At 37.3% G+C, this 12,324-nt stretch overlaps 3 protein-coding genes across 6 annotated transcripts in view; 2 read left to right on the top strand and 1 right to left on the bottom strand.

Moving 5' to 3' along the window:
- Positions 1–2,576: 2,576 nt before the first annotated feature.
- On the top strand, positions 2,577–6,667 carry LOC111447774 (AP2-like ethylene-responsive transcription factor AIL6). The gene is made up of 9 exons (XM_023087106.1): positions 2,577–2,774; positions 2,868–3,074; positions 3,288–3,870; positions 4,149–4,231; positions 5,289–5,297; positions 5,390–5,478; positions 5,623–5,696; positions 5,771–5,898; positions 5,978–6,667. The coding sequence occupies exons 2-9, from the start codon at positions 2,933–2,935 to the stop codon at positions 6,409–6,411; spliced, it is 1,542 nt and encodes a 513-aa protein (XP_022942874.1). The 5' UTR covers positions 2,577–2,774; positions 2,868–2,932; the 3' UTR covers positions 6,412–6,667.
- Positions 6,668–6,761: 94 nt separating this feature from the next.
- On the bottom strand, positions 6,762–11,165 carry LOC111447773 (protein NETWORKED 2D-like). Its single transcript, XM_023087105.1, has 2 exons — positions 10,823–11,165; positions 6,762–10,500 (listed from the first exon to the last, which is right to left on the bottom strand). Exons 1-2 carry the CDS (start codon positions 10,914–10,916, stop codon positions 6,920–6,922), a joined length of 3,675 nt encoding a protein of 1,224 aa, XP_022942873.1. The 5' UTR covers positions 10,917–11,165; the 3' UTR covers positions 6,762–6,919.
- Positions 11,166–11,532: 367 nt separating this feature from the next.
- The window catches only part of LOC111447710 (cytochrome c1-2, heme protein, mitochondrial-like), a 5,812-nt gene continuing 5,020 nt past the window's right edge, over positions 11,533–12,324 (top strand). Inside the window, exon 1 of one of the 4 annotated variants that reach the window (XM_023087008.1) lies at positions 11,533–11,656. The gene's annotated coding sequence lies outside the window, so the exon portion shown is untranslated. Of the gene's footprint in view, positions 11,739–11,805; positions 11,831–12,324 lie in introns of those variants that run through there. The other 3 variants (XM_023087009.1, XM_023087011.1, XM_023087010.1) reach the window with 3 other exon arrangements.

Here is a 12,324-nt window from a genome sequence, read left to right as displayed (position 1 = left end):
AAAAAAAAAAAAAAAAAAAAAAAAAAAAAAAAAAAAAAAAAAAAAAAAAGCATAAACACCCGCAGTATCCTTTTAAAAATAAAAGGCAAGAAGAAGATTATATTATATGAAAAGGTGCATAATTGTTTTTAAACATATGAACAAGTTTAGAAACCCCAAAAGAAAAATAAAGGTTGTGTAGGTCTATTAACCAACACCTCCATCCAATTATGTCGCTCTCTATCTCACCCTCTTTCCAATAATCAAACACAAAAAGCTATTTCCAAATAATTAAACTCCAAATCCAACCTTAATGGAAATATTAATATGATTTGTTTATTAATGGAACTTCAACTCACAACAAATCCCTACCTTAAACCCAAAAATGTGCATTAAATTTTGTCGTTTACAAACATTTTTTAAAAAAATATAATCTTATGAGACTTCTACTTTAATGCCCCTATGAAGCTCGCAAAATTGCATTTCCAGTTTTCCATGCTATTACACTATATTTTATACTTTAATATGGTTTTTGAAATCTTAAGAAAGCTTTTAAAAGAGAAAATACATTATCAACTCCACCTATTGTTTGGGATTTGTAAAGAAATGAGTAACAAATATGACGGAACTTAGGGGTTATTATTAAATTAAAAAAAAGAGAGAGTAAGTGGTTAAAATGAAAGGGTAAAATAGGTGAAATTAGGGGTTATAAGGTGAAAGATTAGATGGTAGGGTGATTTAATTAGGGGTGGGGGGGAGAGGAGGAGGAGAAAAAGCGGGAAGGAATTGCGGGAGGGTGGGAGGATGGTCGGCATGCCAACGTCGTCAAAACACACCGTTTAAAACACTGGCACTGCTTTCTACAAACCCTTTTTTTTTTATTAAAAAAATAATAATAATAATAATAACAATATTGGGGTTGCCAAATTACTTGCCATAAAATGGGGGGATGAACTTTGTTTTCACAGCGCCAAATTAATCCTTTTCTACCCTTTTTCTTCCGCTTTTTTCGGTCATTGGTCGCCAACTTTTTTTTTTTTACTTAAAAGAAAAAAAATATCAATTATCATAAAATCTATTTTAATTTAGTAATGTATATTAATAGTATAGAATTAGGATGATATGGATAGTCACCATAATTTAACCTATGTTTAAATATGTCAGAACTTTTATATTGTTTATAGAGCTGCTGCCAGTATAGTGTGCTTTTTTAAACATGCTATGTAAATTTGTTTCTGCTTTTATATTTTGTTTTGTTTTTAAATAAACAAAAATATTAAATATTTTGGAACTCTACAAATAATCATATCACTTTCTACTTATTTTCCTATTTCCTATTTATTTTATTAAGAAAAAAAAAACGGTTACACAATGGCTCCATTAATGAAAATTTTTTTTCTACGGTTTTTTACTTAACAAACTTCTTGTTATTTATTTTCTTAAATAATTATGAAATTTTAGTCAAACCTTGAAAATAGGAGCAATTATTATTTTTTAAGATTTAGTTAAAAATTGGTTTAAAAGCAAAAATAATGTTTTAATAAAAATAAAAAATTGGGGCATGCATGGTGGGAAAGTAATATAATATTAGATAGTATTTGAAAAAGTATATATTAGGGGGAAATAGGTTGCGTTTGACCGCAGGCAGAAGAGAAAGGGGTTCCCTCAGTTAAAAAAGGTAAGTTGAATTGATTAATTAATTGATATAGGTCTGTGTAATCAATTAATTTAAATCAATTAATTTAAATCAATTAATTTAAATCAATTAATTTAAATCAATTAATTTAAATCAATTAATTTGAGTTTATGAAATGATTATGGGAGTAGAGAAAAATGAGACTAATTTCTCTATTTACTTACTTATTTATTTTTTTAAAATATAAATAAAAAAAAGGCAATAATTAGGTAGTTGTTTCATGAGCACATGCATATTAAAATTGAGAGAGGGAAGGGCATATGGTTTCTGCAATATCTGCCTCCCAATATTCCATTTTAATATCACTTTCCTACTCTTAATTACTTCAATTATTAATTCTATATTCAAAAATTATATTTCAATTTAAATTTAAATTTAAAAAAAAAAGTGAAAGTAAAAGAAAGAAATGTCCAGGGAAGAGAAATCACACGGAGTGAGGAGAAGTAATTAAGTGATAAGTAGGTGATGTGCATGCATGACAAGTGGGTAATATTATCACTCTAATCCATTGGTCAGTGGAGTTGATGGAAAACAAGAATTTACAGTGAATTTAAACTATAGATATTATGAATACACATTTGAATGCATAATCTTCATAAACTAACTAAACATTATAAGCTAAGAAGGAGGAGGAGGAGGAGGAGATTTTGCAGTAGCCCGGATGTTTCGCGACCTTGTTTCAGACAAAATTTCTTCAGCGCAGTGCCAAAAGTCGCTTCTCTACTACTACTCTCTCCTCTTTTTTGCATTCATTTTTTAAATTCCCTTTTTTATTTGTTTATTTTAATTTAATTGAATTTATTTATTCAAGTCTTGAATGCCGGTTGGCAAGTTGAACCGCTTCCATCTCCCCCTTATAAACCTCCACCTCCTCCTCCTCCTGCTTCCAAATCCCTTGCCTTTTACTGCATGCATTTCTTCTTCTTCGTCTTCTTCTTCTTCTTTACAAACAGAAACAAGGGTTTGAACCCAAATCGATAAGTGTTACACAAAAGTCTTCCTTTTTATTTGTAATTGGGGTTTGGTCAGCTTCGTGATTCTCGTAGTGATTCTCCTGATATGGGAGCTCTTCTATTTCAGTAACGCACTCTCTGTTAAGGTAAAAAAAAAAAAAAAAAAGCTTCGGTTTCTTTCTTTTTCATTTTCTTCTCGTTTTTTTTGTTTGTTTATAACGTGATCCTATGCTTCTCAGATTCATCACCAAACAAGAAGGTTGAACATAGTTTCAATACCTTTTTTTCTCAACACCATAAACTAATGGCTCCTGCGACTAACTGGCTTTCCTTTTCCCTCTCTCCCATTGAAATGCTTCGCTCTGCTGACTCTCAGTTTGTTCCTTATGAAACCTCCTCCACCGCCTCTCCTCACTATCTCTTGGACAACTTCTACTCCAATAATGGTATTCTTTTTTTTCCCTTTTTTTTTGCTTATTTTCTGTTTGGATGCTGAGACAGTGCTAGAAAGTGATTGTTCTGTACTGGGTTTTGAGTAATTTCGGATTCCCATTTCAGATGATCACTGATTAAATGAAATTTTTTTGTCAAAATCGATTCTTTTTTTTTGGGGAGTTTGTATTTGACTAATTTCGATATGGGTTTTTTTTTAATTGAAGGATGGAGTAATAGTACTAATGCTCACCCCAAATCATCATCCCAACTTTTCTTCATGGATGGAGATGAAAACAATGAGGTTATCAAAGAAGATCATCATAATCAATCGACACCCGCCATTTATACGAGCTATCTTCATCCACAAACCCACCACCAACCCAAACTGGAAGATTTCCTCGGCGATTCCTCGTCGATGGTGCGGTATTCCGACAGCCAGACGGAGACTCAAGATTCGTCTTTGACTCATATTTACGACCATGGCTCGGCACCCTATTTTGGGGACCAACAGGATCTCAAAACCATTGCGGCGTTTCGTGCTTTTTCTGGGAACTCCGGCTCTGAAGTGGACGATTCGGCTTCTATGGGGAGAACCCAGATCGCGGCCGGTGCTCATTCTATTGAGTCTTCGGTTAGAAATGAGTTGGGGACTTTCTCTAGCTGCCCCACGGGTGCTCTTTCCCTCGCCGTCGCACAGAGCTCTGACACGGTGGCAGCTGGGGGTGTCGTGGCGGTTGACTCCGATTCGTCCAAGAAAATTGCCGACACTTTTGGCCAGCGAACGTCAATTTACAGAGGAGTCACTAGGTCAGTACTTAAACAATCAACACATTTTATTTCATGATTAAAGAAAGAAACAGTGTTGGTATTAGGAATCACTTGTTTTTGGGGTGTAGTGGTAAATATAGTTGTATTCTATGAAGTTAAGGTTTGGAATAGAGTGTATTGAGTTAGTAGTAGAGTTGGATCAGCATGTATGTATGTATGTATGTATGTATGTATGTATGTATGTATGTAATAAAGAAAGCAGAAGAAGAAGGAGGTGAAAGGTGGAGTTTTGTAAACGTTGGTGTTTGATTTTGCAGGCACAGATGGACGGGTAGATACGAGGCGCATCTATGGGATAACAGCTGTAGAAGAGAGGGTCAGGCTAGGAAAGGACGTCAAGGTTTCTTTCTTTCTCTCTCTCTCTCTCTCTCTCTCTTATAAAAAACCCATTAAAAAAAAAAAAAGTCTTTTCTAATTTTTGTTAATGGGGTTTTGAAGAAGTTGCCAAATCATAGTGTTATTACTTAGTAGAAGAGGAAGAGAACAGAGTGTAGGGGAGGCAGGGGCAGGCAGGCAGGCGTGTATTATAGAGGAGGGCATTAGGCTAAGAAAAAGGCTGAAAAGAGAATTAAAAAAGAAGAGGGTTTTGCTGCATGCATGAGGGAGTTTCAGAGATTTCATTTAATGGGGGATTTGAAAGAGAGAGAGAGAAATGAATTAATAAAGAGAAGTTGGGTTCTTATCATATCATATCATATCAGACTCTTTTTTATTATGATTGAGTGATGGTATATGTAATGTGTACTTTTTTCCCATTTTCAGTTCCGACTACTCTTCTTCTTTTATGTTTATATATATATATATATATATATATATTTGTTGTTTTGATTGATTTGATCAGATGTGCCGCCATTTTGCTTCATTTATTTTTCTCTTTCTCTGCTGAGAGAAAGAGAGAGAGAGTTAATTAGTGGTCACTTTGATGCGACCCACATCCATGAGTCTGTACTCACTCACTACTCTGCCTGCCTCTTTCTCATCTTATTTCTTCTGATCAGTTTTTACGCTTTTTTACTTTTGCTTTTGCTTTCTTCCTCCTCCTCCTTACTACGGTTTGACCAAACCACTATTTTCCAACTTACTGATGTCCAATGTTGTTAAAACTTTATGATGCTCCAATTTTCGACCGAACGGTCGGATTTGTGTGTTGGGTTTTTGTATAATGGGTGTGTTTCTCTCAAATCTAGTTTGTCTTGGGGGAATATTCTTGTATTAGGAAAGCATTCAGAATGTTATGAACAAATTTGGAAAGTGTTCATGAGCCTAAACTGGTATCACATGCTACTCACGTGCTTTTACTATTTGTTTATTTGTTTGTTTGACTATTACTAAGAGTTTATGAATTGTCTTTTTTTTGCATAATATCTGCGCTGCTGATTTCAACCTTTGTTCTTCAGTTTATTTAGGTATCAAATTTCTTCCCTTTTTTTGCCTATGTTTTCTTTTTCCACATTTATATACAAATTATTTATTGAGTTTATGAATCATATTTTTGCAGGTGGGTATGATAAGGAAGATAAGGCAGCTAGGGCTTATGATTTGGCGGCTTTGAAGTACTGGGGTCCCACTGCAACCACCAATTTTCCTGTAATTTATATATATATATATATACATACACTCTTTCCATAGAATTGTAATATGGTAACTATATACACTTCTATATCATCCATAGTGTTTTTCTAACTTTTTGTTCACTCATTTTTTTGTCCCTTTCCGGGTTTCGTCTCTTAGGTTTCGAATTACGCCAAAGAATTGGAAGAGATGAAACATGTCACCAAGCAAGAGTTTATTGCATCTTTGCGAAGGTAAGTTTTGGGTTATTTTGTTTTTGTTTTGTTTTCCTTTGTTTGTTTGCTGAAAATTCTTGTTTGGGCTTCAGAAAAAGCAGTGGTTTTTCGAGGGGTGCATCTATTTACAGAGGTGTGACGAGGCATCATCAGCAAGGTCGATGGCAGGCGAGGATTGGGCGTGTTGCAGGGAATAAGGATTTGTATCTCGGGACATTTGGTAGGTTTGTGAATGTGGGAAATATGTTTTGATTATGTTTATGTTTAATGCTAACTAGCATATGACAATTCTCTTGTAGCTACTGAGGAGGAAGCTGCTGAGGCGTATGATATAGCAGCGATCAAGTTTAGGGGTTTGAATGCGGTGACGAACTTCGAGATGAATCGATACGATGTGGAGGCTATTGCGAAGAGTGCACTGCCAATTGGGGGAGCTGCAAAAAGGCTGAAGCTTTGCCTTGAATCGGATCAGAAGCAGATATCAAATCATGATCAAGCAGCCCAATGCAGCAGTGGAAGCAACAGCATCAACTTCGGCGCCCCTATTCAGTCTATGCCACCCATCCCCTGTGGAATTCCATATGATACTGCAGCCATGCTGTATCACCATAATTACTTCCATCATCTTCAACCTAACCCTCTCGGCTCGTCGGAGTCGACCACCCCAGCCATTGGAGCATCTACCATGGCACCTCAAGCAGCCGAGTTTTTTGTTTGGCCTCACCAGTATTAGAATTTTGGCATTTACTGATATGATGATCGTAGTAAAATGTAGCTAACACATGACCCGATTAGTTTGTCGATGCTGTCTGGGTAACCTGGATCTTTATCCAAAATGACTGTAGTTCAACTCTTAACCCCTTTGAAAGTAGGTACAAGGAAAGAGGTAGGGTGGTGGGTTTTTGGTATGGAAAAACAAAACTTGTTATTTGTAGGAAGTTGATGAATTTTGTAATGTTAACACCCCATGAATATCCTTGAGATTTTGACGTGTTTGATTGAATGTGGAACAACAGATGTGAAAGTACTGCGCTGATTGATATCAAAATTCAATCAAGGGCTAATTATTATTAGCCCATGATATGAACAGAGAATTTAAGTGATGATGTGTATTTTTCCAGATGAACTTAAAAAACAAGCTTACACAACAACACGAGTCTAGGAAAATCTCACTTCTGCCAAAAATTGCAGAAGACCAAAAGAAACAAAAGATGTGGAAAGTGGGATGCAAAACAAAGAATTTACAGATTGCCTGTTTTCAAAGCATAATACTTCTTTTGCATAACAGGTGCCATCCCGGAGAAGATGGATTGCTTCTTTGGTTTGACGCCGAAGATGAACGAACGTAAAGGAACTCTGTTTCTGCTTTCCGAGTGTGTCAGCTGTGAAGGAGTTTCCTGCCTCGACCCTGAAAGTCTGAACTCCTCGTTCAACTTTGCCAGATTTGTCTCTACCTCATATTGAAGTGATCCTATGTGATCTAAAGCTGCTTGCAATTCATCCGCCACTTTATTATTCTCTTGTTTCATGTTCAAAACCTCCCCTTGAAACTTGGCAGCTTGGTAGCTGGTGAATGAGAAATCATCATCCTCCGCGCTTGCCTTCAATCCCGCTGTTATTTCCTCTTGAATGTTGCACAGTGATGTAAATCTGTCCTCCAGCTCCTCTTTCAATTCCCCACTTTTATCCGACCAGATGTTGAGTTCATTCTGTATCTCCCTCAAGTGTTTGTACAATGGCCGCGCCTCTGATCTCAACGAGAAGTTCCCACTCCCACTCACATCCTGTCTCTTCCCTTTTTCTTGAAGCTTTGTCACTTCCGTTTTTAGATCCTGAATCCCAGTTTCGAATTGCTGTATCTGATGGAAAGTAGCGCTGAACTTCAACCAGAAGTCTAAATTTTCCTCCAGAAGTTCATCAATTCTCATCCGGAGTCTTTCTTCGATCTCTGACGTTGTCGTCTCTGGTTGTTGTACTAGAAACTTACTGATGTCAAATGCCAAATTGTCATTCGATACATCTTGACGTGTCAGTCTTTTTCTCCGACCTGCTTTACCGTTCGTTGTTTTATTGGTTTCCTCACTTTGATCATTTGAGGTTTTCTGGTCGTCTGTCCCAATTTTCTGCTCGCTTAAATCCATTGATTCCCTGTTTTCATTGAAACATTTCTGCATCAGATCCAATTTATGGTGCAATGATCTGATTTCTTGATCCTTCAACGCGTTTACAGTTTTTAATTCATTTAGCTGCTTTAATGTTTGAAGATGATCACGATCCTTTTCATCCATTTCGATCAGCTTCTTCTTTGCGTCCTTGAAATTTCGAAGAGTTCTAGTGTACTCTGTCAGGAGAGCTTTTTCCCTGTCTTCTATTCCACTCAAGAACAACTGCTGCCAATTTGGTTCATCTACTTCATTCACTACTTGCAATTCTTCGTCTTTTTCTATATTAATTGCCTCTGAACAATTCCTCTTCATTATCTTCTTCATCATCTTCTTCTTCTTCTTATTCTCTACTTTAACTTCTCTTCCATTTCCAGGGGAACCATTATCGTCGTTCTTCTCGGGATTGCCAACCGACAAGTCGACAACAATTCCTTCCGGACCTTTGGCTGTGTTGCCTGCATTGGATTCATCATAACTACCTTTTGAACTCTTTGATTCGTCCTGGATTTGGACTTCTTCTACTTGACCTCCAGAGGTGTTATTCACTCTAGCTTCCTCACGATCACCTTCTGAGTGCTGTGAATTAGCCTCGGTTTGAACAACTCCCACAAGCTTTCTAGCAGAACCAGAACCAGACAAGGTTTGAGCAATTACTTTCTCACTTTTGACAGCAGCATCTGCATTGGAGTCCTCATAGCTACCTTTTGAACTCTGTGATCGGTCCTGGATTTGAACTTCTACTTGACTTCTATCAGTGGTATTCACTCTAGCTTCCTCATGACCACCTGCTGTATGCTGTGAATTAGCCTTGGTTTCAACAACTTCTACAAGACTTGTAGCAGACCCATCAGCCTCATTTTTCTTGGGATTGTCTGCAGCATTCACTGACAAGGTTTGAGCAATTACTTCCCCACTTTTGACAGCAGCATCTGCATCCCTAATATCAACAACTCTTAGACTTCTAGAAGCATTACTAACACCAAGTTTCTTAGAACTTCTTCGCACATTTCGAGAATCCATCCGAACTGGACAAATGTTGTTTTCATTTCTGTTCATGCTACTTGCATCAGCTTCCTCAGATTTACCTTCCAAATTCTGTGATTCCAATTCTTTAGGGGATGCTTTCATTTCATTGATTGCTTCCTCATTTCTCCTCGAAGCTGTTACCTGACACTCTTCAACTGATCCCATTTGTTTTGGATTATCAGAACCCTCATTGGGCTGTTTCAGCTCTGTATCTGCTCCACTTGCACCTAACTTTACACCAGCAACTTCCTCTCCTTGTTGGACCTGCACCATGCTTACTAAAGATTTTGGCTTTGGCTCTTCATCAGCTTTCAACTTCTCTGGTTGTTCAAGCTGCACCATGTTTACGGAAGATCCTGGCTTGGAATCCTCATCTTGCTGTATGCTCGGCAGTTTACCAGAAAGATGATCAAGATTACGATGTGCCTCGATTATTTGGGATTGGAAATTGGTTTTCTCATTCTCAAGTTTCTGGTTCAGATTCTGAAGCGCACTCAGTTTCGTCTCCGTATCCTTTAGCTTCTGTTGTAGAATGTTGTTTCCATCAATTATGGATGTCTTCCCATCTTCCAGAGTTCGTATCTGTGTTTGCAGGTTGTTGGTTTCTGATCTTAACTGTTTGATAAGAGCGGTCTGAGAAGAGAAGGCGGTTTCTAAGCTGATCACCTTGGTTACAAGCTCATCAATATTTTCAGCCATGTCTGTCATGGTAACACATGCACTGCCCTCCAACTGCTGCTTGATTTTTTCGCGTAATTCCTCTGCTTTCTGTTTCTCTTCTACACGAATGTTAACCTCTTCAGGAACTACTGGTTTTTGCTTCTCCTCATTGGGTCTGTCACCATGAAGCTCACCTTTGATAGAATCTAATCTCTTTCTTGCTTCATTAATCCTTTCAGACTCTGTTCTTGCTTCCTCAGCTGATCTCTCCTGTTTATCCTCCAACTGAATCAATGTTTCTTGGCAGGATTTCAAAGCAGTGTTTGCCATCAAATTACGAGCCTCGTCGTCTTCAATAACGATTCCCTCTCCAAACTCATCTTGCAAGCTGAAAACTCTGTCTTGCATCTCCTTGATCTGATTCTCGATCTCCCAATACCTTCCAAGCTGGCTTTCGTAAGAGCTCTTCAAGAACTCCTTCTCTGTTTGTAATGACAAGATATGTTTCTGCAGCTTGTCAATCTCATCCAATGCCTGTCGTTTCTCCAACCCGGATTTAGCGACTGTCGAAGCTGCAGCTGCAAAATTTGAGATCTTTTTGGGCTTCAACTTCTTCGTCGCTGTCGTAATGACAGACTTCAAATCAGCAGGGGCCTTGGGAACTTTTGGGATGTTTCCTCTGTTCATGTGAGGTGACTTCTTGGAGAATTTAGGCATGGATTCTTCATCTTCCTCATCCATCGCGAACTCAACTTGCTCCGGGAAAACCGAAGCAATCGTGTTGTTCGCATTCTGCAGCTCAGTTGAAATGTGATCATAGCGTTCAGCCAAAGCTCTGTAAGCTCTGTAAGATTCCTCCACGAAGTATATCAGCTCTGGCCTCTTTTTATAATACATTTCGGCCCTCCGCGCAAATGAATCTCCATCTTCTTCTATCAACTTCAATGCGTGTTGGACCTTTTCCTCCATATCTGCAATTTGCAGAAACTTTCATTTCTCATGATTAATCAATGAGACGTGGATCGATCTGGGCAATTGATTATATGATCCAATTCCAAATGGGAATCCTTAAACTTTGAGAACAAAACATTTAGGACATCCAGAACACGATCTTACCCAAGAAAAATCAGAGAAAAAACGACGCTAAACGTTGTCAAGAAAAATGAAGAACAATGTAGAATTAGATATGCAGATCAAATCACAAAAGCATATGCCGTCCATATCAGAAACAGAGAAAAAAAAAAAGAAAAAAGAAAACCCAGATGAGAGAAAGGAGAGAAAAGAGAGATGAACCTAGAAGATTCTGCTCCATCCATTTGGACTGTTTGGTCCTGATGTGGCTTGCCCACCACCATGAATAAGCATTGCTTGCAGCTCTCTGCAACATGGTTTATGTTTGCGAGGGATTCTGGTATCCTAAAATTGTGAAAGCTGTGTGTTTGTGTTATGTGTGTGCGGTTTGATTGTCTGTCTCTCTATAGAGGAAGAGAGAAGACATGGAAATGTGCGTGGAAAGGGTTTGATGAAGAAGAAAACAATGGAAGAACAGAGAAGAGAAGGAGAGAAAGAGAGATCGATTAAGGCCATTGAGAATAGGAACGTAGAAAGGAATTGCCTTTTTTCTTACTAAATATGAGATCATGGAGGAGAGTAAACTTCGCTCTAATTACTTGTTTTTAATTAATTGCGAATTAAAATTGCCTTTTTTTCTCTTTTTTTTTTTCTTTTTAAAATCTCTATATACTATTATTTTTGACAAAGGAGATTAAGATTACTATTGTCTTTTAAATATGTATCAATTGAAATTCTTTTTCAATTTAGTTAGAATATTTGTAAGCATGAATTATGACGTCAATTTATATTAAAATTGATATTACATGACAAACAAATTTATATTAGCTCTAATTGCCGGTTTTTGCACAATTGGTTCAGCCATTTTAATTCAAGACCGGACCGAACCGAACCACATAGGGCCAAGCAAACACTACACGCCACAGGAGCCCATCCAACATTGTTGGGCCAAGTAGCCATTTCTGAACCATAGATTTTCTTTTTTCTTTTTCTCTCGCCTCACCTGCAATTTGCGAAGGACCTCTGATTCTGCATCCTATCTCTGAGCTTCAACAGGTTATTTGACCCTTCTCCGCGCACCTCCTGCTTGCCCTGCGCCGATTATTCCATTGGATCGCGTTGTTTAGCTGTTTCGTGTGTATTTTTGCTTCTGCTTTGTTGCCCGATTTCTCCACAGATCTATGCCCGTTCTTCCTCTTTGTTTTCGCTTTTCGGGCTAGGTTTTATATGGCATGTCATGCCGTTTTTTAGATTTTGGTTGTAGTTTCAATTTTGTGACTTTTTAAGCTGTTGTGATATTGATTGAAAGGCTAATTATGTTATTTCTGTACTGCGTAGAAGTATTTGTTCCATGACATGGGAGTTTTGTTTTGGTATGGATGTTGATTCATGTGAAACGGGGTTTGAAGCGTTAATAGATTGTCAACATGGTTAAAAAATTAGATTTTGTGTTTATTTCTACCAGCATTTTTAATGGCATTTTCTGTAATTAGCTGAAATTTTCGTATTAGGTAGTATGCGTTCACTTTTTCCCTTTACCTTCGTTGTTGAAGTTATCAGTTATGTGAGTTCTGGGTGATGTGTCTTGTATAGTAATCTTCTCCTCTCAACTCTCTGCAATTATTGAAACAGTGTATGTGTTTTATCTTGTCCATTTTGACTCTTTTTTTTTTTTTTTTTTTTTTTTTTTTTTTTTTTTTTTTTTTTTTTTTTTTTTTTTTTTT

The sequence above is a fragment of the Cucurbita moschata genome, unplaced genomic scaffold, assembly GCF_002738365.1.
Source record: "Cucurbita moschata cultivar Rifu unplaced genomic scaffold, Cmos_1.0 Cmo_Scf00009, whole genome shotgun sequence".
In the NCBI taxonomy this organism is placed as follows: Eukaryota; Viridiplantae; Streptophyta; class Magnoliopsida; order Cucurbitales; family Cucurbitaceae; genus Cucurbita; species Cucurbita moschata.
This window is presented reverse-complemented; position numbering and strand designations above follow the sequence as displayed.